The sequence below is a fragment of the Canis lupus genome, chromosome 6 (genome assembly GCF_048164855.1).
Source record: "Canis lupus baileyi chromosome 6, mCanLup2.hap1, whole genome shotgun sequence".
Taxonomy (NCBI): Eukaryota; Metazoa; Chordata; class Mammalia; order Carnivora; family Canidae; genus Canis; species Canis lupus.
Window position 1 is genome coordinate 48,223,633 of NC_132843.1, and position 25,847 is coordinate 48,249,479.

General features: G+C 39.9%; 1 protein-coding gene across 5 annotated transcripts in view; it reads right to left on the reverse strand.

Annotated features, from left to right (window-relative positions):
• Window positions 1-24,970, reverse strand: part of EXO1 (exonuclease 1) — a 31,715-nt gene extending 6,745 nt beyond the window's left edge. For 2 of the 5 annotated variants that reach the window (XR_012032902.1, XM_072830398.1), the window contains exons 1-13: window positions 24,838-24,970; window positions 24,042-24,485; window positions 22,938-23,111; window positions 21,126-21,245; window positions 18,252-18,375; window positions 17,155-17,292; window positions 15,645-15,857; window positions 13,988-14,175; window positions 13,205-13,301; window positions 9,623-9,848; window positions 6,068-6,314; window positions 1,938-2,496; window positions 20-121 (exon numbers count right to left, since the gene is read on the reverse strand). Coding sequence is in view for 4 of the 5 variants with exons in the window: in XM_072830398.1 (XP_072686499.1) it covers window positions 20-121; window positions 1,938-2,496; window positions 6,068-6,314; window positions 9,623-9,848; window positions 13,205-13,301; window positions 13,988-14,175; window positions 15,645-15,857; window positions 17,155-17,292; window positions 18,252-18,375; window positions 21,126-21,245; window positions 22,938-23,098 (2,175 nt within the window). In the remaining variant the exon portion in view is untranslated. The remainder of the gene's footprint in view (window positions 1-19; window positions 122-1,937; window positions 2,497-6,067; window positions 6,315-9,622; window positions 9,849-13,204; window positions 13,302-13,987; window positions 14,176-15,644; window positions 15,858-17,154; window positions 17,293-18,251; window positions 18,376-21,125; window positions 21,246-22,937; window positions 23,112-24,041; window positions 24,486-24,837) is intronic. The other 3 variants (XM_072830399.1, XM_072830400.1, XM_072830402.1) reach the window with 3 other exon arrangements.
• Window positions 24,971-25,847: the final 877 nt, after the last annotated feature.

Genomic DNA, 25,847 nt, shown 5'->3' on the forward strand with positions numbered 1-25,847 from the left:
TAAAAAAAATTTGTTTTACCTTGTTTCTTAGAAGTGTGTCTTTTTTCAAAAACTGAGATAAATGCGGTTTGGATTTTGGATTACCTAGATCATCAAATGACTTCATATTGCAGTCAGAGTCCTAGATTCCCCCAGATTAAAAAAAAAAAAAAGATTTTTACTGTGAATTTTTTATAATAATCCATATTCATCACAACATTAAACAAGTAAAACAAGAAAATCAGTATAAATAAAAATGTAATTTCTCAGAAAAGTATACAACATGGAGTAAGATGAAAAGAAAATGAATAAACTATGCCTGTGGCAAGAGATACAAAAAATGGTGATGCAGAAGTCAGAAATGTGGAAAAGTTCAGTCAGCACAGGAAGGCTTCTCGACAGCACAGGGCTAAAAGCTTATGAAGTCAGAGGAAGAGGTCTGTTGGAAAAAGGAAAAAGAACAGCCTGAAGGAGCTCACCAGACCTGAGAGTATTCTCCAGCATAGGGGGTGATGTGTTCTTTTTCTGCAAGCTGTTGACCACAGAGTAACTGTGGTGGCACCCGCATGGAGTCAAGAGCAAATGTAGCGTGAACCACCACATGAAAATGATGGTTTTAAAATGGGGGCACTTACATTAAGAGAAACAGGGGGTTCAGGACCAGTATGGATGAATCGAAGCCAAAGCAGGTGAAAGGAAAAAGAAAAGCCTGAGTCTCAAAGGCAGCCCTGGGGTTGGCTTGGCATACTCTTCAAAACTTAAATACCACATGGGACAGATTTTGGATTCAATATATTAACTGATTTCAGCTTTCTCCAAATGAAACCAATTTGTTCTCACATTTTAAGTTAGCTTTTTTCCCTTCAGTTTGAGTCCAATACAACTCAAGTTTCTCTTGGAAACCAGAATAAAATATTTTCCTTTTTGATAAATACAAGCTATCCAGATTTATTATTTACTCTTCAATGTTCAGGATAATCAAAGTTCTGCCACACAGTACTGTGGCTATCACTGTTCTTACAACTTGGTAATCAAGAGTTGGTGAAGATAAAACAAAGTATGTTACACTGGTAAGTCTGAGGTGACTCAGATGTGTAGGAAGCCAGTAGACCAGCATGTCATTTTAAAATAGAAGGTCATTGGGAGCTTATGGGCAGCACTTATCTGAAGCTGTGATTTAGGTCAGACTAGAAGGTATTTCATAAATAAGGAAAACAATGGTTAGGATGCTTTTATTGACTTAAAACAGAGTCACAAAGTCACATGTATTACTACTTTGTTTTGTTAGAAAGGGAAATCAGCAAGATTAAGAAGAGTAAACTGTAAACTGAAAACATATTTCTAAGTACTAAAGCTTAAGATGAACACTAGCAAATTCCTAAGGCCACTTCTTATAAGGTCTCTCTTTTTTTTAAGATTTTATTTATTTATGAGAGAGAGAGAGAGAGAGAGAGAGAGAGAGGCAGAGACACAGGCAGAGGGAGAAGCAGGCTCCATGCAGGGAGCCCAATGTGGGACTCAACCCCGGGACCCCAGGATCACGCCCTGAGCCGAAGGCAGATGCTCAACCACTGAGCCAGGGATACCTGGGTAGTCCCTCTTATAAGGTTTTTATGTTATCTCAATTCAAGAGTATATTAAGGAATTAGATACTAAATTTATTACAATGTATATCATTCTGCTTAGGTCTTTTCTTAACTGTGCACAACTTGAGATAGCTATTCATGGAGCACACAGTGACTCCAGAAATACAGTTAGGTAAACCATACACAAAAATGAAACATACAGACAAGTCCTTAAGATGAAAAGAATGTGAACTTTCTACACAGTAAGATCTAGAATAAAAAATTAAGACAGCCAATTATTTCCAAAATGTAGGCAGGATTTCTCCAATTATCTAACACCCTATTTTCTCTTACATATGGATTTGAAAACAAAGGTTTCATAACATAACTTACCTCTGAATCCGAATCCTTACTAGAAGGCTGAGAAAGTTTTGATGCATTTAAACTGTGTGGCGATAATGCTGTGCTTTCCTGAGACTGTGGAGACCAAGCTGCAAGCCGTGAGGGAGGCGCTTCATCGCCTGACTCATCGCTCCTTGACTGGGACATACTGGACACCTCCCTCCGGTCAGGCAGGGTGGTGGGGGGATCAGTCCTCCTCCGGAACTGCTGCAATGCTGCGCTGGGAGAGGGGCTTGAAGTTCGTGAAAAATCTCCAAGACTTCCGGACCAGCTAAAACAATTTCTGAGTGTTCCCAGAGTGGGCGGTGAAATGGTCCTGGTGAACTTGCTGGTCTCAGAAGATAGAGACTCGTCAGCCACCACAGCTGCCTCGTCCGCAACTGGATCACGTGAATTAGGTGCTACGTCCGTACCAGCTGGCTTTGTGCCATCTACACAATCTGATTCACTCAGACTGCTTTCTTTCTCTGTGACAGCACTTTCACCTAGGGTCTCACTGCTTGCTTTCACAGATACACAGTCGGCAGAATCCAGAGAACTGCAAAAAAACCTAACAGGAAAAACAGCAGAAGAAATATATACATATTTTAGAGTTTCCTCACAAAGGCGATAAGACTCAGAAAATGAAAAATGTTCTCGATTTTTCAAGCAAAATCCTATAAATATCATAATTTCATAAAGACAAAAACAGATCTTGAAAGCTTAAATTTTGGTTGTATCAACATTTACACATTTAAAAATTTATTTACACAATGAATTTGTAGATAGGATTTCCTAAAAGCAGTCAGTCTCTACATACATGTACTTGGAATATCCAATGCATATTTTATCTACACCTAAACAGGACATAGGCCTTCTTCCCCCTAACCTTTATTTAATAAATTCCCAGACAGACTAGAAGCTCCCTGAGGACAGATACTATCCATGCTGTCAGGTCCTCCACAGCCCCTACACTAATGGCTAACAGTCAGATACTTGAAGAGTTACAGAGGTATGCAACAGAAGGGACAATTTACAGTTACTGTCTCTTATTCAGTAAAAGCAAAATAAGAGAAATTACACAGTACTCTTTATCTTAGCTTATTTCCTAGTAGCATATTATCTGGGAACTTGTACTGGTATATCCCCTACTGGCTTTTAAAATAAATACCTTATCAACTTTTATGTTATTTGAAATATTGAGGTTACGACTTTCACATCAATAAATTCTGTATTGATAAGAGGTATTACTGACAGTGTGGCAGCTTTAAAAAATCACTTATAAACACTCCAATACAAAAGAAAGATCAGTATCATTGTGGAGAAGATGTACTCAGAGTTTTTTGGTTAAAAAGGAAATTCTCAGATAAATCAGATAAATATGAAGCCTAAAGAGAATTTACTTCCTCAATAAGCATTAGTACGAATCCAAGATAATAAAGAGAATATGTACTACATGCTGGAGGGTAAAAATCCCCTCTCTCCTTTATCAAATCCCACAGTGAAGTGTGGGTATAAGCCAGGAAGGAAGCAGTCCATGGGAGGAAAGGTCTTACTAGCACTATTCACTAAGCACAAAACAGCAGCTCCTAGATTTGTCCATATAATTCATTTTTATATAAGTAAGAACCCCTATGATATCCAATAGTCCAAAGAGAAGTTATAGTGACAGTGCCCAAGATTATAAAATTAATCAACTAGAGAGTAGAATTAAAACCCAGAACCCCTCCCAGAAATATTTATATTTCTAGGTCTCAAAAGATAAACTGGCAGGTGTCTAGGATAAGTATCTATGTAATAAAGAAGAGTTAAAACAGACTTCCATAAAAGCAGACAAGATGGAGACAACCTTTGGCATATTACCTCCTGTTGCATTACATTAATGTAGTGAAGTGGAATATTATATTAACTATAAATCATATTACAGTGAGGTGATAATGAATTCACATTCAGGCCAATGAGACCATGTGTTCCTTTCAATCCACCATGCTGACGAGGCCTAGGAACCTCTGTGTCACCAGTACAAAGTAAACCATTCCGGGAAAGTTGTTTAACCTCTCAGAGTCTCAATGTCTTAACCCAAAATAGAGAAAATAACATCGACTTTGAATATCTCATAATTTTGCTGTGAGGACTAAAAGTATATTCAACAACTTTGAAAATTAAGAAAACTAATTTTAATATCCAGATGTTGCTATGCCACCCAGGTCAGAAAATTTTACATCAAAGACAGTTATTTCACAGGAAACTGATGGAGAAAAAAAAATCATTTCTCCAAGATCTCTTAACAATTTATTAGTAATACATCTACCTAAACCACAGAAAGCGGATTATGTGAAGCTTTGGACAGGTATCTCATTAAGCTTGTGCAGTGACCAGGCCAGTTGTATGGGCATGTGCAAATATGGCCCTCATCAGTTGTCCTCAGAGAAGAGCTGGACATCAAGTGACAGAAAAGGGAAATTTTATTTTCATCCACATGGAAAAATGAAATGCACGTTCCAAGAGTTCCTGCAAGTGAGGAAAGCCAACTTTCTAGAGAGGGCTTTCTTCATTGTTTGTAACCTCCTTTTTCATCATTTCACTGGGAGTAAGCATGTTCAACGAGAGTGAGCAGTACACGCAGAATCAGAATGAGCGTTTCAATTTTTCTGTTCCACTTCTGGCCTTTTAGAATCCACTGTTCACAGCACGCTTGGAATGGTCTATCAAAAGCAGGAATCAAATCATACTCTTCCCCTGACTAAAACCCTCCAAATATCTTCTATCACCTCTAAAGACTAGAAGCTCCTTTGCCTGGCTTACAAATCTTCCATGAACTGGCCCCCTGCCTATTTCTCTCTGTCAGCATCCTTTTGCAGACTTATGTTTTGGCAGGAATAGTGATAGGAGTGGCTGACAGCAATAGTTGCCCCCATGCTCCAAGCCTCGGCCCACAGGGAAGATAGAGGCTCCATTCTTTGTAATGATATTTGATATCTATTCCTTCCCTCTGACCCTTTCCAACCACCCTCTTTAATGCCCAGGAGCACCTCAGGCATACACTTGTCCCTGTACTTACCACACTGTACAGATTTTCTTTATGGACCTGTTTTTGCAACTACACTACAAGCTTCTCAACAAATACCATGCCTCTCATTTCGTAACTCAATGCTTAATATAGTATTATGTTCTCAATTAATATTAGAACTCTACAGTCATCTGTATTTATTTATTTTTAAAATATTTTATTAATTTGAGTAGAGAGAGAGTGACAGAGAGAGACTACGAGTGAGGAGAGGGGCAGGGGGAGAAGGAGAAGCAGGCTCTCCACTGAGCAGGGAGCCCAATTCGGGGCTCCAATCCAGAACCCTGGGATCATGACCTGAGCTGAAGGCAGACCCTTAACTGATTGAGCCACCCAAGCATCTCCAGTCACCTGTATTTAAGTGTATTTCAAAACTACTCTGATGTGATGCCTCAGTGGCTCCATTGATTGGCCATCCGACTTTGGATTTCAGCTCAGGTCATGATCTCAGGCTCTGCACTCATTGAAGAGTCTGCTTGAGATTCTCGCCCCTTCTGTCCCTTTCTCTGTTCATATTCTCTAAAATAAATAAATCTTAAAAAACAAAACAAAACAAAACAAAACCCGGGATCCCTGGGTGGCTCAGCAGTTTAGTGCCTGCCTTTGGCCCAGGGCATGATCCTGGAGTCTCGGGATTGAATCCCACGTCAGGCTCCCAGCATGGAGCCTGCTTCTCCCTTTCTCCCTCTGCCTGTCTCTGCCTCTCTCTCTCTGTGTCTCTCATGAATAAATAAAATCTTAAAAAAAAAAAAAAAACAAAAACAAAACCAAACCTCTTGCGAAATTATTTTTAGCTCTGAAAAAAAGCAGTAGAAACAATGAAGGGACCCTCCAAAACAACAGAATTTCTCTAATGCAAAATATAGATCTACAATTCTTATTTTGCTTTAGTATGAAGAGACGTTTAAGAGAACAGATGTGCGTTTACGTTGGGACTCTGCCAACATGATACTTGTGGTACGTGAAGCCAGGCTCCACACCGACCCCCTAGAGTCAACGTTTACTGAAGACAACTGGAATAAGTACCAATGTAGGAGCTGACACAGCAGACACACAATATCATGCAGAACTGTACCTGCTTCTGGTCCCTGGGACGACAACCGCACCACTCTCTTCATTTTTCCTCTGTAAAAATGCTGCAAATTTATTTCTTGTCGTAGGTGCTGTGCTTCCATTTTTTCTAACAGTGCTTCCATCTACCAGGTCAGATGTGAGCATTTCAGAAGAGTTCAAAGATTTAGGACCTTCACAATTATTTTTCTTGGTCTTCTTTGTAAATGAAAGGGAATACTGACTCAATAGGTCATCTTCTGACAGCTCTTCTAGATAAAAACAAAATGATCTATAAATCTTTGTTTCACGTGGAAACTTGGTCTTAATGTTACAGTCTACATCTCACTATTCTAAGGATGAAGTCTTATTTCTTTAACATTGCATCACAAGAAGAGAGATACAAGGATGACTCAAAAGAAAAAAAAATCCCTTAGCTGTGTTTTAGTTTCACAAATTAGTTAAGATTTTAACATCAATTATTTGTATGATTTTATGTGAAATTACGGAAACCAAAATTTCAGGATACAATCAATTCCATAAGATAGTTATTGTACTGAAGGCTTGATTTTGAATGAAAAAAAAAAAAAAGGCACTTTACATGTCAATGTATGATTTCCTGTTTGATTTTTAAAATGTTCTAATAAAACCAGCAGCCATTTATACATACCACCTATACATTACGGCCCCGGAAGTACATGTGATTGTCATATAGTAAAGTGAACTGCACTCCAGTTCTGATCCTCATTGCCCAGCTAGAGGCCCTAGAAACTTGTGTGACAAATGTATTCTATGGCATTAGAATAAACCATAAAATTAAATAAAATAGTTGGTTGACGACTGAGATAGTCAACAACATAGAGATAGCATTTTTGCTTTAAATTGATCCAACTACAACTAATTCTCAGCCTGAACAGCTTCCACTCACTAACTGCTCACTACCTATGATCAATAAAATGGCTGGGGGTTCCAAATACTAGAGAAAGAAGAAAATACCTCAAATTTAAAAATATACAGATTTTTAATAATTTACAGAAGAAGAAAATACAAACACGGTAGGATCCTGAGAAAGGTTTCTCCAAGCAGCAGCCACACCAGGCTAACTGCATTTTCCTTCTGTGATAAGGCTGTTGGACTAGCTATTTGGGAGAATTCCACAGGTTTAGATATTGAGCAGGGCACTTCGGTGTCTCTCATATTATGCTAGTGGACAAGACAGAGCAAAACAACTGGATATTAGTTAGCAAGGAATTACAGCAAGTTGAAGAGTGTTGGAAGACTGCAGGCAACTAGCTGCCTGAATGGTCTGGAATCTAGCATAAGTACTCTTAATGTTGGTATGCTAAACATTATATAAACAAACACATTTTAATCAAAACTCTGAGATATCGAGAGCCATACTTCTCTCATTTCTAGGTGACACAGGTAATACTCGTACGTGAGTAGACAACACAAAGATTTTTCAAGAAAGGCAGAACAATGGATTATAACAAATTAAGATTATATCAATAGAATTTAATCCATATTTAAGTTTAAAATATAACTGTACCTGGCTTAACAACTAGTGTATTTTGATTATTAACTCAATAAATGCCAGCAAAATGACAGGAATGTTAATAAAAGCTATCTTAGTTTGCAAAAATAAAAGTATGAGCTAAAAGCTTTGCAAAGGACTTGTTTTGTTGTTAGACTTTCACTCATTTGTGTAGAGGTCTGAGAAGGAGAGAAGGACCAGCTTATAATTAGCCTTTCCATTTCTACGTATCTTATGGATAAAAATAAAATACCTTTGCCCAACTTAGTATTCTACTCTCAGTACTTCTGTTCAACATCATATTGCAGGTTCCAGAAGACAAGAAAAAGAAATAAAAGGAGAAGAAAAAAATGATCAAAAAGCAAATAACTAAATATCATCCAGAGTGAAAAAGGAGACGCACAACTGTCTTTATTTGCTGGTGATATGATTGTCTATGCAGAATCCTGTGGAGTCTACGAAAGAGATGTTATGAACATGTGGGTTTACAAGGTTGCCAAACAGGATATTAAAATATAAAAATAAAAAAAAATGTAAAAATCATACAGTTGACCTTTAACAACAAGAGAGTTAAGGGTGCTGATTCCCTCCAGAGTCAGAAATCTGCATATAACTTGAATATAACTTGACTCTCTAAGAACGTTAACTAATGGCCTACTGCTGACCAAAAGCCTTACTGACAATACAACCAATTACCATATATTTTTTATGTTATATATGTTATATCCTGTATTCTCATAATAAAGCTAGCGACAAGAAAATATTAAGAAAACCACAAAGAGAAAATACATTTACTGTGCTGTATGAAAAAAGTTCCATATATAAGAGGACTTGCACAGTTCAAGCCCTTCTTGTTCAACAATCAATTGTATTTCTAGCAATGAGCAATTAGAAATCAGAATTAAAAATATCACTTGCGATAGCATCAAAAATCTGAAACAGAGGGATAAATTTAATAAAATGTGTTTAAGACACTAAAAACCACATGGCACTGTTGAAAGAAAACTTAAATAAGCAGATCAGAAAACTCAATCTTGGTAAGAAGTCAATTCTCCCCAACCTGGTCTATAGATTCAACTGGATTCCAGTCAACATCTCAGCAGACTTAACTGTTTTTAAGTTGACATGTTGATTCCAAAATTTGTATGGAATTGTGAAAAACATAGAGTAGCCAAAATAACTTTGCAAAAAACTTAGAGGACTTTTATTACTTAATTTCAAAATTTACTGTTAAGCTATGGTAATTAAGAGAGTGTCCTGGCATAAAGACACTGGGCCCGGGATCCCTGGGTGGCGCAGTGGTTTGGCGCCTGCCTTTGGCCCAGGGCGCGATCCTGGAAGACCTGGGATCGAATCCCATGTCGGGCTCCCGGTGCATGGAGCCTGCTTCTCCCTCTGCCTGTGTCTCTGCCTCTCTCTCTCTCTGTGAGACTATCATAAATAAATAAAAATTTATAAAAAAAAAAAAAAAAAAGACACTGGGCCCCATCATACAGAATGATAGAGCCCAAAACAGACTCCTACAAATGTGCCAAGGCAATTCAATGAGGAGAGGGCAATCTTTTAACAACTGGTGGTGGAACAAGTGGATTGCCATATATAAAAAAAGGTCAACCTTGATTCTTACCTCACACCATATTAAAAAAAATAATTCTATTTTTTTTTTATTTTTTTTTTTTATTTAAGATTTTTTATTTATTTATGAGAATGCACAGAGAGGAGAGAGAGAGAGGCAGAGACGCAGGCAGAGGGAGAAGCAGGCTCCATGCACCGGGAGCCCGATGTGGGATTCGATCCCGGGTCTCCAGGATCGCGCCCTGGGCCAAAGGCAGGCGCCAAACCGCTGCGCCACCCAGGGATCCCAAAAAAAAATAATTCTAAATGGATCAAAGGCCTAGGTCTAAGAGCTAAGACTACAGAAGCTCTAGAAAAAACAAACAAAAGTCAAAAGAAAATCTCAGTGACCTTAGGTTTGGCAAAGATTTCTTCAATGTGATTGATACTCACTAATATTTCACAACATACACAACCGGCAAAAATACGTACCATTTCTTGGTCTTTTCACAATGGATGACTTTCTTGGAAGATTTAACCCTTTAATACTGATCACTTGTTCAATGCCCATAGTACTTGGATTTTCCTTCAATCTTGTAGCATCTGAAACAATATCTAGCTCAAGTCTAGGGCAATAATTCCTATGCCAAATGCTATTAACGTTAGATGATTTTTGACATGTTTTGTCATTCCAACTCTGACTTCTTGATTGGGCAGGCTAAAATAGTAAAAAGGAAAAGGATTACCTGAAGAAGGAAAATAATCAAATCATTTCCCTCTCCAGCAACATAAATTATAAGTAAATAATTTATTCTTTTCAACAATCTTTGATGAAATATCTGCTAATAACATTTTTTACTTTGATGGTAATACATTTTTCCATTAAACGTGTCTTGTATTCTTGGGTCTGTTTCTCTTCTAATGAAGGTCAAGTGACCTTGTTATCTCATTTCTCAGAAATAAAAAGTGAATCTTCCTAAGATGTACAGTGCAAGAAATTGAAATGCACTTGAAGAAATGTGGCCAGAAAAAAAGTACTTTCAAAATTTGAGTATTATTTCAAAACACAATACCAATTAGTTTAACAATCATCTGGAAATAAGCCTCTAAATAGTCATTTACATACACTTTATAAAGCGCCTGAAAGTTAAAACCATAAAGTTGTATATTTAAAGTAAACTACTTGGGTATACACGGAGTCTTACAAAAAAGTTTCTCTAAGAAAGAGTTTATTGCCAGGTAAGTGCTGGTAAACAATCACTCTCAATGCTAATATAAGTTATTCACAATTACAACATATTCTGGATGATAATGACATAGTAACAGGCTATCAATGACACTCTAACAGAGAAGAGGCAAAGGAAAAAATGAACAAAGACATAAAAATGTTGGTACTAAGGGCATGAATCCTACTTGACAAAAATCCCACCTGAACTTGGAATTTAATCTAAGCCTCTCACTTAAAGAAAGGATAAAAATAAATAAAACAAGGTGACATTATTCAGGATACATTTTAAGGATTAATAAGGACAGTAATTTCAAATAATTGAGTGAATGGTTATCAAAAACAGCTTCAGCTTAAGGATAATGGCTCATGGCATTAGATCCCACTGATTTTTCTTGTTTTTTTAGATTTTATTTATTTGGGAGAGAGCGAGAGCATGAGCAGAGGGGAGGAACAGAGGGGAGGGGCAGAGAGAGAGGGAGAGGCAGACTCCCCACTCAGGAGGGAGTCTGATGCCGAACTCCATCCCAGGACCCTGGGATCATGACCCAAACTGACAGCAGACAATTAACTGACTGAGCCACCCAGGGTCCCCTATTGATGGTTTTATTGAAAAAAGAGAAACAGACTGGGAAAACCAAATTTTAGATAAACAAAAAGGATTAATTAGTTTGGCACAATTAACCGTTCCTACAGAAATTTCTCTGATGGCCATCTTAGTGAGCCACACCATTCTTGTTAATATCTGGATATATTTAATACAACCAACTATTTTAGTTTCTGAGCCAAAAAAAAAAAAAAGGCTTAAGAATCATTCCTAATGAAATTATAATAGCAATAATTCAAATATGTAAAGAAGATTGTAAACCCTTTTCAGTCCTTTGATTATCATCTCCTAAAACAATAAACAAACATAAACTCTATCTGCAGTAAAATTCGGAGATACCTGTATTGTCCAAACCATAGTGAAGGCAGAATATAGAGAAATTTTTGGAACCTAGCAGAAGAGAGATCAAGCCCAAGTGTCTGCAGAAAAGAATCCCAAAGGGAAGTCAATTTCACCTACAAAAACATGATAAAAGCTCAGGAATTTAAGGCACCAGGGACCATGCATGCCCCACATGGGGGAGGGCTAAGAAGAGGAGGATTATTTGACCCCTGGGCCCTCATCTTCTACCTGACCATATAGTCAACTCACACCTACCCCTTCAGAACCAGAGCAACTGTTTAGTTGAAACCCAGAAATATAACACAGATATAGTAGCAATTTAGAAGGTGAGAAAATCCATTGGTCTAAAGACAGAGGTCAAATGAAAGGCCCACTCCAACTCACTTTCCCTAATACCTGCTCTCAAAATGCAAACTGCCACATTTACACGTTAAGTAGAAACTGGAGGATCCCTCTTTGGAAAAATGGAACCGTGCAGAGAAAACACACTGACATTTGGTAATTCACAAAATCAAGCCAGCTTGTTGGCAACCAGATCACCCAAGAGTAAAGCCCAAGGCTATAAGCCCACTCAACTGCACAAATATCAAGCTTCTCAGTACCTCTCTCAAATAGGAACAAATGGACAAGAAACTTCAGATGCCTGAAGAAACGCTCCACCATGAAGGGGAAAAGGCCAAAACAAGTAGAAAAAAAAAAAAAAAAAAAAACCATTCAGAGCAAACAGAATGCAGAGAACAGAAAATGTCAAGAGAATAAAATTATATTCTCAGAGAGATCTGTAATACAGAATCTTTAAAAAAGTACAATTAAACAATGTATCCTTCAATAAGAAAATGAAAGCAGAAAAACATTCAACAGAATTTTTGGCAATGACAGGGATGTTCCGGGCTGTCCATTATGGTAGCCACTAGTCCCTAAGCACTCTCAAGGTGGCCAATGCAACTTCAGAACTAAAATTCAAATATTGAATTTATTAATTAACAAATTAACATTAATTTGTTAATTTGTTTCAATTAACATTGAAAATGTTAATTAATTTGAATAGCCTCATGTAGCTACTGACTACTATACTGGATAGTGCAAAGCTGGAAGACAAACATTTCCCAGAGAAATCACAAGACAAAGACATGAATAAGACAGAAAAACTTGAAGATTAGGAAATCTAATATCTAATTAAGAGAAATTCTAGAAAGAGAAAACAGAGAAGAGGAAAGAGTGATCTGAGTGTAAGGTTTACATGATTTGAGTTGATAAACATAAGGTTCTTTCCTAGTGTCATTAGGGATTTCTGCATAGTGCATATGTGAGTTTTCTGGATAGATAAGATATAGTCATCAGAACTTAATGAAGGAATAAATATGAATAGGAAACAGTATGAGAAAGAGAATGGTGGTAGTGGTGGTAGTGGTGGGGTGTCAGAAAGAATATACACAATTGGGCAAAAGTAGAATAGGAAAGGTCTCAGAAACACAGCTCAGAGGCACTCAATGAATATTTGTGCAGTGGTGAGGGAGGGAGAAAACAGCTTTTACTTAATGGGAACATTTCTAGGCTCGAATCTTCAACTATGCTAAGTGTCAGAGGCAAATGGGGTGGGATGAGAAGGCATCAAATGTTTATAGATTCAGACGAAATGTTCAGGTCTGAAGGTCTGGTGATATATCATGAGGCTGCTTTTTAATTTAAGGAAATTCACCAATATATCTATGTTTTAAGACAGAGAATTTCTCCAGCATCAAGTTGTTTTAAACCCGCACTCCACACAGTGCTGGGATATAGAGATTCTTAGAAATGCTTACGAAATGAAGATTTGCCTTAGTCACAGTTCCTGAGACATAACTAAAACATGCTTTCTAAAAGTGAAGTCATTAAAAAAAAAAAAAAATTAAGATGTTACCATAGCAGTGTCTGGATTGTAGTCATCAATCTGTTCAAAAGTGTTTATATCTTTATTTCCAAGGGCTATTTGAAGAGCTATGGAATCATCAAAATACCTAGGTTGGTAAGATTAAGGAAAAATGCTTTTATTAACAACCAAATGATAGTGTATTAAGATAGAAAAGTGTATTCTATGGTTACAGAAAATCTTCAGTTTCAGGACCTCAGCAGATCCTTCTTATTTTCCACTCAGCATGACTGAAATACCACATGCATTGTTTATCAGGCTCTATTTGTCACTGCAGGAGCTGGCCATTTTTGGAAGCAAAGCCTCAAGTCAACACTTCTTTCCAAGAGAGATGGGGAGGGAATCCTGGTCACCATCTATGTGACTCAGGGCTCTGAATCATCTATGTACATGTAGCCAGGGACTGTGAGCAGGGCATCCTCAACTGGTGTGCTCACGTGTCCACAACCCCCCCCCCCCCAAAAGAATGGAGTGTGCTGGCCAAGAAAGAAATGCCACCTTTCAAGTACCTTAAGCGGCTGACTGTACATGTTTCTGTTAAGGCAACTGAAGCAATTAATTAGCACATTATCATAGATGAGCCTCAGGTTTATAAACAAAAAGGTGCTCTGAATTTTCACCAGCATGGTAATTAAAATGAAAAAAACATAGAATTCACTATAAAAAGGAAGCAAAGAATAATCTGCAGGCTTTTTACTGAATGCCTCACTAAAAAATCATCATAAAAATATGGACGAAGTACAAAATTCTACCATTCTCATTCAGAAAGGATACTGCCCAGCGTAGCTTAGTGTTTCAGGATCAATGTCATCTTCATAGGCATTCAGAGGGATGAGTTTCCTTCTGACGGGATCAAACACTAGCTGATAAAGGAAGGTATTGTTGGCTCGAATAAATCCTTTGATGTAATCTTCTGGTACGGTTATATTCATCTTAAGATAGTGTCCAATTTTCTTGATTACCTAAAAATGGATGTAAAAATATTTACTAGTTATCTGCAAATACAGAATGCGTCATTCCCAAGACCAACTGGTTTACATCAGAGGCAGATGAGGAGACAGAAAATTGATTTATTTTAATGGCATTAAAAGCCTCTACCAGCAAACATGATCAGGTCACATCACTAAAACCTCTCTGTAACAGTATTTTCTTCAATTTTTCTATTATAAACCCAAAGAATGAACAAGTCAGTTACACATCAGGTTTATATTCCCAAGTGTGACATTAAGACACATTCCTTGCCCTCAAAGTCCCTTTCATCCAAAAGGCAAAGTACAAACATACAAAAGCCCCGAGAATTAAAAATGAGGTTGACAATCTAACTTCTGTTAGTCATAGGTGATTAAAGCTGGAAGCGATTTAAATACTTCAAATCACACTCCGAGAGGAAGAAGGGAAGCCAGTGGCCCTGGAGTCACCGGCTAGCTAGTGCATGTGGCTCCACGCCCAGCTCTGCCACTGCCTCCTCACCAGAACTACCCCAGGGGAGCAGGGTTGGGGTGGCAAAATGAGCTTCTTTAACATATGCTTATTTTTCTTAAGGTAAAGATATCAGAGAGATGATAGAGGTGATTCAGGTGTCTTAGTTTTCCAGAGGACACAGGGCACATGATGCTGCATCAGAGAAGTAGGTATGAAAACCCAGCTGTCTTCTATCAAGCCTTGTTAAGGAAATTTACATAAATGTGCAATTCCAGTCATAATTTTCATGTTTTCAGAAGACATGGCTATTTTTCATTAAAATATGCTATGTATGCTAATACATAAAATACATGAATTTATGATTATTAGCGTTAAATTTTTTTTTTTTTAATTTTTATTTATTTACGATAGTCACTCACACACACAGAGAGAGAGAGAGAGGCAGAGACATAGGCAGAGGGAGAAGCAGGCTCCATGCACCGGGAGCCCGACGTGGGACTCGATCCCGGGTCTCCAGGATCGCGCCCTGAGCCAAAGGCAGGCGCTAAAACGCTGCGCCACCCAGGGATCCCCGATTAGCGTTAAATTAATAAACAGTGTATCTTTGAATTTGATTTAGTAAATATCAACAGCTATAACCTATTTAACAAAAATTATTGTCACCATGAGCCTTAAAGAGTGGATCCTGAGACCAAAAAGTTTGAGAACCACCACCACAGAGAACAGGACAGAAACTGAAAGATTATACATTTTAACAATTTTATCTAGAACATTTTGCTTTTAAGTCTCTTTATCTTAGTCTTCATTTAAAAAATTTTGCCAATTACTTAAAGCAGGTCCGTCAGTTGCCAAAAGCTAAATTGTAGTGTTTCAGTCATTTTGTCCTTGTGATAACACAATATGGGCTACTGATAGGATAGAATATTTAAAGTTGTTATTCTGAAGGGCTTATCTATGATGTAAGAAACACTCCAGAAACTGACGAGGATGCTGGGTGATTCACTCCTACCTTTACAATGTCTGGATTATTGGCTAGTCTTAGCACTTTGCAGGCCTTTGCTAACCCGATCCCACGCAGTGAGGAGAGGTAGTCACAGCCTGAGAGAATGCACATGTAACGGAACTTCTCCTCCGTGAACACATCCCCAAGCTGTCTGCACATTCCCAGCCGAGCCTGGTCAATTTCTAATCCATTTCCAAACTGGTCCATTTTTAAAATTACCTTCAAAAGGAAGGGAAACTGTTAATATCTATAAGGGTCATTATAGTTTTTCATTAATTCACTGCAATATTTCTAAGAATTCTTTCTTGTTCTGTATCAGCACTGAGAAAGGAGAGGGAGGTAGGCCAGTTAATTACCGTGAAATCTGCAAATAAATTAAACTGAAGCACAGGCTATGACAGACAAGGTTGTGCACCAGGTCTCCTTTGTTCTGACTCTGGGGAAAAGAATGCCCTTTCTGTACCCTTTACCTCCTCCTGACATCCAGGGTTGTCATGGCAATCAAACAGCAATTCATACAAAAATCCTTCTTATTTTTTTTTAAAAGATTTTATTTATTTATTCATGAAAGACACAGAGAGGCAGAGACATAGGCAGAGGGAGAAGCAGGGCCCCTGTGGGGAGCCTGATGTGGGACTTGATCCCAGGACCCCGGGATGAAGACTTGAGCCAAAGGCAGATGCTCAACCACTGAGCCACCGAGATGTCACAATCTTTTTCTTAAAGCAATATATGCTCATTGTAGAAAATTTGGGGAACATGGAAATTCAGGAAGAAAACAGAAGTTGCCTGACATCTCTCATCTATCACTGTTACCCAGCATTAATCCTCTGACAGATCCTCCTAGTCGTCTATGAAATATACAGATATAACCATTGGCAGGGGCAGCCCCGGTGGCTTAGCGGTTTAGCCCTGCCTTCAGCCCAGGGCGTGATCCTGGAGGCCTGGGATCAAGTCCCACATCGGGCTCCCTGCATGGTGCCTGCTTCTCCCTCTGCCTGTGTCTCTGCCTCTCTCTCTCTAGCTGTGTCTCTATGAATAAATAAATAAAATATTTAAAAAAATAAACATTGGCAGTAACAAAAATGAGATCTTGTAGTTTTGTATCTTAATTCCCCCTTACAATATCATGATAAAATTTCCATTAAACAGTTTTATACATAATTCTAAATAACTACAAAGCATTCCATGAGATAAGTTATTTATATCACTTAATTGAAAAATAAAGCATATTGAGTAATACTAATAACAAGAACAGTAAGTGCATGCTCTACTGAAGGATTTGGATAAAACAATAAAACCTTCTAACCTTAAGGGCTTAATCTGAAAAAGTATTCAGAATTGTCAAGCAGCAAAGCCCTTCTTTCCATTTTAAATAATTATTAGCATTGTAAGCAGGTATTAACTGCAAGATTAAATAAAATAATGATTCCTGGAGAGGAAAAATCTTAGCTCCTTGCTTTACACCACTGCTAACTGCACAGAAAAGCAGCATGTAGTAGTCGTAGTTAAGTACCTTTTTACAGCCAAAGGCGAGGAGGTCAGAGTCCTCTGTAATTATAGCTTGTACAATACCAGCTTTGTTAAGATAGGCCAACTGTGCGTCTGCTTCGTATGGAGCCACGAGACAATCTACTCCCTGGGACCGAGCAGCCTGCCAGAGAAGGTCATGGTCAATCTCCAACACAGAGTGTAGATCTTATTACCAGCCTCACGCTGCTGTTATTTTCTGAAATCATTTCCTTTGGAGCAAATTTTTCAACTCTGAGTCCTACGTATACTGAACTAATCATATATCCACAAAGATTTCTCTTTTTAAAAATCAACTTATAGGAGAAAATACTGCTGCACCTTCAGAGGGAGAAAAACAACTACAAGCCAGAAAACTTAATTATTTCAAATTGTAGAAAGCTTGCATCTTAAGAATGGCTATGCTCCAAAAGCATAGAAGACATTAATTTGGGGCTCTGAATATATCTTCCCCATAAAAATAACATGTTTTCTTTTCAGACGACAAAAGTATCTGACACTGTTTTGATAAAACTACAGAACTTAAACACTATATTTATTTTCCCACATTTACCAAGCAATCTGAACAGAGGGCTGAGGAAGGGGAAGCAAGGGCTGGGATTGCCGGCCTCGGAAGATCTATGGTAGTATGAAGCTTCCATGCAGAAGCAGGCTGAAGAGACTTAGGGTCTGAGAGCTCCTGAGCAGGTGAAGCTGGTTTGACCAATCCCACAGCCTACGAGAGTGGAGGTGGTAAGTGTTGAAGACAACACGGCAGTGGGGTGAAATTGGCCCTCTAGGAATCATCCTTCCATCTCTATGGAGCAATGTGTCCACGGAGCTCAAATAGTCCCTTAATGAGAAAGGGAGAGCATCCCCTAGTTCTTACTCTTCTCAGATTTCCCGCTTGGAGAGTTTTGGACTCCTCTCCTCTGTTGAAGGGTACTGCTCCCTTCCTTCCTGAGCCCTGCCCCCTCCTCAATGTTAGGCCTGGAATCATTTCCCTCCCTTCACTTTCTTGCTCTCCCATCAACAAATGACTCCTAATGAGCTTTGATGGACTTAGCCACTTTTTATGTTGGCTTCATTTCTTCTTTGGCTTACTTTGATGACTTTGTGGGCCATCGCATGTGTGATATTAATAGAACGGCTAAAACATTCTCTGGCTTCTGAGACTTTGCCCTCACGAAGAAGCTGTTTTCCCTTCAGAAGATTGGCCTGTCGTCTTCTGCAAGGGGAAAAAAAAATCAAGAGTCTGACTCAAGAAACTGAAATTTTCCTAGAGGAGAAAAAGTTTGACTCCTCTGAAGTGTTTACCAGGTGCCTGAGAACATGAACCCAAATCTCTTGGGCTTCTAGGTAACAGATGCACACACAAGCGTGTATCCTCAGACTTCCACAGCAATGCTGTAGGTCAAAAGAAAATGAAGTAACACCCAAGAAAATGTGAATCAAAGCTTTTGTACCATCAAAACTAACTTTCAAACACAAAAGTGCACCTTTATCGACATAAAAAGGACTTGAGAAATACTGTTTCTGTGAGCTTTTCTGTGGGATCTACTAGAAAAAAAAAAATTCAGAAAAACCAAAATAGCATCTGCATAACAACTGTCTATAACAAGCAAACGGTAATTTGTAGAATCAATACTAAATACGGTTAAACAGGGAGATGGTGAGAGTACACATTCTAAGAATATAGAAGTAATATTTTTAAAATGGGAAAAGAGCACATGCAAAAGAAGAAATTTTAACTGTTTTCAATAATCATATTGGAAGTGGTACTATAAGTATTTTATTCTGAATCTACTGTTGAGTGCAATAAAATAACTATACTTATTTTGGGATAAAACAAATGAGCAATTATGAGATACTGCAACTTCATCACCTCTATCTCCTTGAAAGCAAGGATCCTCGGTATGGAAGAACGGAGATAAAAATGCATTACAGAAGAAGTAGAAAGCCTGTAGTCTGAACTGGAAGAATCAGTCAGAACTCATGGGGTTTTAGCTTTAAGTAAATGTGCACATATACACAAATTCCCTAGTTCCACTTTTAGACTGGGTTCCACAGATGAGACTTATAGAAAAGGATTTTAAGTGCCTCTCCCACTGCTACAGTGGCACAGGGAAAGGTGATCCTACAAGGACAAAAAGAGTTCACAGGTCAGAGACAGACAGCTGTAATTTTTTTAAAGCCATTTTTGAGATTAACAAGAGAAAATTACTAAGTATCTACAATTAGAATTAATAACATGGTGCGGGGCACTCAGGTAGAATGTGGTTTGGATGCATCCCTTAGCCACACCACCTTGGGGCTGTCACCCATCCTTTTAGAACTGACCTAGAACCTATTCATTTTTCATTAAGAGCATACTTAGGAAACTGTACATTATTTGTAATAGAATGTGGACTCAGACAGTTTCAGTTACTCCTCTGTAAATAAACTTTACAAAGTTCTGGCTTTAAGAATCAGGAATCAGAGCCCTCCAACCTGAAACTGATATAACATTGTATGTTAACTACACTGGACTTTAAAAAAAAAAGAATAAAGAAAAAAAAAGAAGAATCAGAGCCCCCCAAGTCAACCAGGTTGAAAAACCTAGATCTGTAAAACTCTAAGCTGATTCTAGACCCAGAGAGAGCAAAACTAGGAAAGCAGCCCCTAAGAGAATGCTCCCTCAGTGAGACTTATTTCTTTCTAAGGTAGTGACTCACACTACCTTTGACAACTAAGCCCAGTGGTCTTTCCTACACAGAAACAAGGACTCCTAGGCCTAAAAACAAACACAGGAGGAAAAAAAAAAAAAAAGAACGGATGACTGAGGTGGGATAGCTGCTTTATTAAAATACAGAAATTCTTTCTAAGGTCTGTTGTTAAAAAAAATGACTAGAATCTGTTAAATATGAATAAAATTTCTAGGATACCTATTAAAAGAGGAGAGAATGCATCATTTTTCAACTAGAAACAAGAGACAATACAATAAGGGTGGAAAAAGAAATGGTTCAGAAGTCAAGCAAGGTAGAAGTTACAGAAAAAAACAAAGAACAGAGAGAGGACAAATGTAAAATACCAAGTAAGAGAAATAATGTATTAAAATACATTAGTAATTAATGGTCAATGTAAAAGGAACGAACTCTATTTAAAAGATTTTTAAAAAGTAGCAAAGATTGACAGAATGGATAAAAATAAACAAAACATAGGGTACCTGGGTGGCTCAGTCGGTTAGATTGAGCCTCAGGGGGGGCAGGCTCCCCACTTAGCAGGGAGTCTACTCTAGATTTTCTCTCTCTCTCTGCCCTTCCCCCACTCACACAAGTGTTATATCTCTCTCAAATAAATAAATCTTAAAAAACAAACAAACAAACAAAAACAAACAAACAAACAAACAAACACCACCACACATGGCAATGTGTTATGAGAGGCAAACTTAAAAATCAATGGTGTAGTAAAGCTAAAGGTGAACAACAAACAGAAAAAAGTCATGGGTATGCTAATATCAGATAGAACAGACTTTAGGGGGAAAAAAAGCCTAACTAGAGGCTAAAAGAGTCATTATATATTGTTTCAATTTAACCACAAAAATGTAATCAATTCTAAACTTGAATGTAACCAATAAAACCGCTTCAAAATAAAACAAAAAGTGGACAGAACTATAAGGTAAATGACAAATCCAACATCATACTTTTCTCCATGACTTATGAATTAAATAGACACAAATAAAAAAAACAGATGGAAAACAAAACAGTAAAGATACATATTTGAGCACCATAATAACTTACCGGACAGATTTACAATCTTCCTCTTAATAATTGGAGAATACAAATTCCTTTCTAGCACACATGGAACATTTAAAGAAACTTGGTCAATACTAGGCTATAAAGCAAGCCTCAACAAATTAAAATTTAAGAAAATTCGTATACAGACTATAATATCAGATCTTAATGCAATTAAATTAGAGTGAATAGAGAATCAACTTACTCTCTTCTAGACTTTTCCACTTCCTTCTTAGAAGGTAAAGTACAGCCATCAAAAATGAGAACAGGCTTGATCCCATGAGAGAGTAACATATTTACAAATTTCATACAAAATCCTACATACCTATGAAAATATAGAAACATGCATTAAGGTGTGTGGCATCTTGTAAGGTAATAACTCTCACTCTTTTTTAAAACCAGGTAAGACAGATTATGAAAAGAGAAGGTTTTTACCATGTAAAAAATAGGAGAAAGCAAATATAAAATCATAATAAATCTTACAGCAAATTCACATATTTTTTTTAACCTGACAGAACACAAACATCAGACACCTGAAGCACAAATCTTTTCAGGTCAGCATATTAGATCTTGAGCCTTACAATGGTCATAAAGGCTTATCATAACACTTTTCCAAATTTTCTGACCTTTTCTGATTAATAACCCCACCCAAAGGTGGATAAGAAAAGAAAAATAAACTCTATCAAATGTGACTTTTTAGTTGCTGTGAGGGAAAAAAAAATTTTCAAGTCCATAATATGTCTTTGAAAGTTCTGAAACTTTTTAGTTCAATAAATTACTACATGGCAGGTCTGTGGAGTTCATCACTGACATCTCTAATAAAGGATATTTTCTGCATTATTTTTAAAGATTTTATTTATTCATGAGAGACAGAAAGAGAGAGAGGCAGAGACACAGGCAGAGGGAGAAGCAGGCCCCATGCAGGGAGCTCAACGTGCGACTCGATCATGCCCAGGTCTCCAGGATCATGCCCTGGGCTGAAGGCAGCGCTAAACCGCTGAGCCACCGGGGCTGCCCTATTTTTTGTATTTTGGACGACTCTTCCAATTAGTCGAAAATCTCAGAATCCTCAAGAATTGCAAAAACTAGAGAAATTTCTTCCCCTGTGAAGAACTATTCAAAGAAACATTGAAGATAGAATGAAAAACTTGTAGTCTTCAACTACAATTACAACTCTTCAAATTCAGTGGCAGGAAAGAAATGGCCTTCAAAAAAAAAAAAAAAAAATTCCCAGCAGATGCAGTGGTAGCAGTGTCCCAGTTTCCCAGTTCCTTCAGATCCCACACATACTATATTCGAGGTCACTTTTGATCACATTAACTTCATAAGACTGAAAGCCCAAAATTTTCACCATTCAATACTTTCCCCCTTTCCTCCAGGAAACAAACAGCATTAACACATTTTACCCATTGTTCATTGTGATTAACCAAGTCATATCAAGATCCAGGTGTCTTCCCTCTAGGACATAAATTACATATTGCAAAAAAGAAAATTCATTAATGGTGATCAAGTCACTCTGGAAAATCTCCATTCTGAAATTATACTTGTTTCTTTTTGTAATGTTTCCATGTAAAAAATAGAGAAGATATTAGTCCATTGAACACGTCTCCAATGAGGTTGCAGTTATGACTGGATATCAGCAAGGCCCACCACTCTGGGCCCCAAGTAAAGTAAACAGCAGTCAGAACACCTTGTCCCTTTGAAGCAACTGCTTTGTTCAGCAAACAGGGCTCAGCAGTGTGTTGTCTGTACCCAAGAACGTGGGAGTCTAAAATGGATTTTCAGAACGCAGTTAAAAAGTTTTTTAGGTAAAGAATAAAGGACACAGTCTTTGGTTTTTGTCTCCTGGTGCCTTGATACTACATCACAGAATGAAGTCTTTTCCTGATTTGGCAGTGTTCTCAGTCTCACTTCTTGGTAAACCTGGCATTGAATGAAAATGATCCCTTTCTGGAAAAAAAGGCAATACAAGTCTGATTCTCAGTTGGCAAAGAATTAATACAAGGTCCAAACTTACTTGTCAGTAGGTTCACCTCTGGCTAGTTTTTCAGCACAAGCAATAGCTCCTTTGTGAAGCCAGCAATATGTATCCACAGCTACTACCTGTCCTTTATACTTCCGCACGTGGATGGGCTCAGAAGCTTCTTTGATAAATTGCAGTAATCCATGTATTCCCATACTGCCAAGTTAACTATGTGACGTGAGAGGAGAAAGGAAAAACAGCAATATTTAGGAACAAAATATATTTACCCAAAAGGTTTAGAAAAGTAAGAAACAGAGCCTGGAAATGGGTATAGCAACTGTTATTGCTTAGATATTTGAGAATCCCTGCTCTTTACTACTTTAACCGGGCTCCTCCTTGCCAAGAATTCCCAGTCTGGAATATTTATGCTAATCACTAATTCTGCCACTTGACAATTCCTTAACGTTTATTCTTTCCAAAGTGCTTTCCCACCTGGAACCATAATGTGTGTTCCAAGCCGTTAACACACTACTATGCACACAGGAAGTGCTAAAGGAACATGAATGTCTAGCTCTCCAAAAAGGCATTGTTAGATCTACCCTCTTCCATTTAGGAAGAAGTCCCTAAGTTCCTCCTATACAGAAATTCTGAAGCTGGCTCAGACCTTTCTGAAGCAACTACAATTGACTCTTGAACAAGGAGGGTGGGGAGGGGTATTTGCTCTCACCCCCACCCAGTCGAAAATCCACATATTTTTGACTCTCCCAAAACTTAACTACTAATAGCCTACTGCTGAGCAGAAGACTTACCAATCACATAAATTCAGTTAAGACATATTTTGTATATGTATTATATACTGCATTCTCAAAGTAAGCTAGAGAGAAGAAAACTGTATTAAGAAAACCACCAGGAAAATACATTTACAGTACTGTACTGCATTGATGGGAAAAAAAAAAAAAATCCACCTAACAGTGAACTCTCACAGTTCTGATCCCAGTTGTTCAAGGGTCAGCTGTAGCACTCACCCCCACTCCTCAAGATAAAAGGGAAAAGCAATGGGGCCCAACAGCTGTTGGGCATTTCATGATATAGACCTCTTCCAGCAGACGTTAAGTTTGGGGGGCACGTCAGAAAGAACAGGTCAGAAGTCAGCCTCACCTTGATACAGTATCAAAGCTCTGAGCTCTGGGTCAGCGGTGCAGTCGCCAGTTGTGGAGCCCGGTGGAGGATTCGGACTCTTAAATACGGCAGGTAATTTGGATGCCCGCGTTACCCGAGCCACGGTTTGGGAATAACAATCAGCCTCCTACCTCTCCGACAACGCCTCTAAAAAGAGTTTTCTTCCCCTTTGAGGGAAACCGATGTAGTACACGTTTAGGAGACGCGTATGTCTCTTCTAAGCTAAGTAAACGCGCCCGCATAGACGTCTCCTCTTCTGCGCAGAATGAATGGGCCGGCGCCAGCGCTGGGCGGGCATCATGTCAGTGCGCCCACTGGCCGCACGGGAGCTGCAAGCACACGCGGCCTCACCGCTTCGCTCCGGTCCCCGGCTGTGCACGGGTGGTCCGCAAGCCCGTCCCTGGAGACACGCTTTTTTCCCGCCTGCACATCAAGAAGAAAATTCACTGTCCTTCAAGACTCGGGAGGCTGCTGTGAAAACCGGGCTGCTAGCCGGGGCGGGAGCCCGCGCACCGGCGACCCCCTCCCCTGCACCCAGCGCAGCCCAGCCCGGCCTGCTGAGCGATCAGCGCTCGGGACTCGGCGGCCGCGCGGCTCAGAGACGCGGCCCGACACCCTCCTCCCGGTCCCGGACCACCCGAGTCCCGAGAGGACGCCGCCCTGGGCCCACACACAGCCCGCTCCGCTCCCTCCCCGGGAAGGGCTCTCCCCATCCGCCCCAGAGCAGGCGGCCGGGGGGAAGCTCCGAAACCTGCCCCCGACGCCCCCAACTCACCTGGCCCGGCGCACCCGAGGCAGAACACCGGGAGCCGGGGAGCTGCGCGCACCGAGGACTTTTTAATTTGCGCGGGAGCCTGAGGTCCCGCCCCAGCGGAAGTGACGCCAGAGCGCTCCTCGGCGACGCCGGCTCGGCTGCTCGCGGCCTCCGCTTCCGGACCTGGGCGCCGCTCCTCGCGGGACCCCCGGCTGCCGCGGCCTGCGACCCCTTCTGGCGGGCGGGGCGGGGTGTGGGGGGGCCCGGCCTTCCGGACCTGCCGGCATACTGTGCGGCCTTCCGAAGGCGCGGGCGGACCTGGAGCAGCTGGCCCACAGGAAACGGTTCCCAGAAGTCGGTAGTTTCGCTCCCGCGGGGGCTGCTGGGAGTTGTAGTTCCCCGCCGATCGCGGCCTCAGGTCCGGGCTGCGGCGGCTTTAGGAGCGCCCTCGCGTGTTTGCGTGGGGTTTTTTAACACCTGAAAGATCGCTGCTGCAAGTTCGTCCCTTAGTCACTGCGAGGGGCTCCTCGCGGACCCCAAGGCTCTTCCTCGCGGCGGGCTCCAGGGAAATAGAAGAGGCGTCGAGTTCTATACCCACTGGACGCGTCCTGTAGCCCTAGCGCGGGGAGAGAGGAGCGGCTGGTATTGCACTGGGAAGGGACAGCCGCTCCGGGACCGCACTCACCCCCAGGGCCGTGGGCCCTGCTCTTATGGGGCCTCATATTTGGCTTATAAACGCTTGAGCAAGACTAACGCAGTTTCTCACAGCTCAAGGCACATCCCCTTTAAAGTGCCGCCTGAGCAGCCGCAGGGCTGCGACAATTACCGGTGTGTTCCAGCCACCGTCCGATGGCAGGAGGTCCGATGGCAGGGGTCCGATGGCAGGGGTCCGATGGCAGGACGTCCGATGGCAGGAGGTCCGATGGCAGGGGTCCTATGGCAGGACGTCCGATGGCGGGAGGTCCGATGGCGGGAGGTCCGATGGTAGGGGTCCGATGGCGGGAGGTCCGATGGCGGGAGGTCCGATGGCA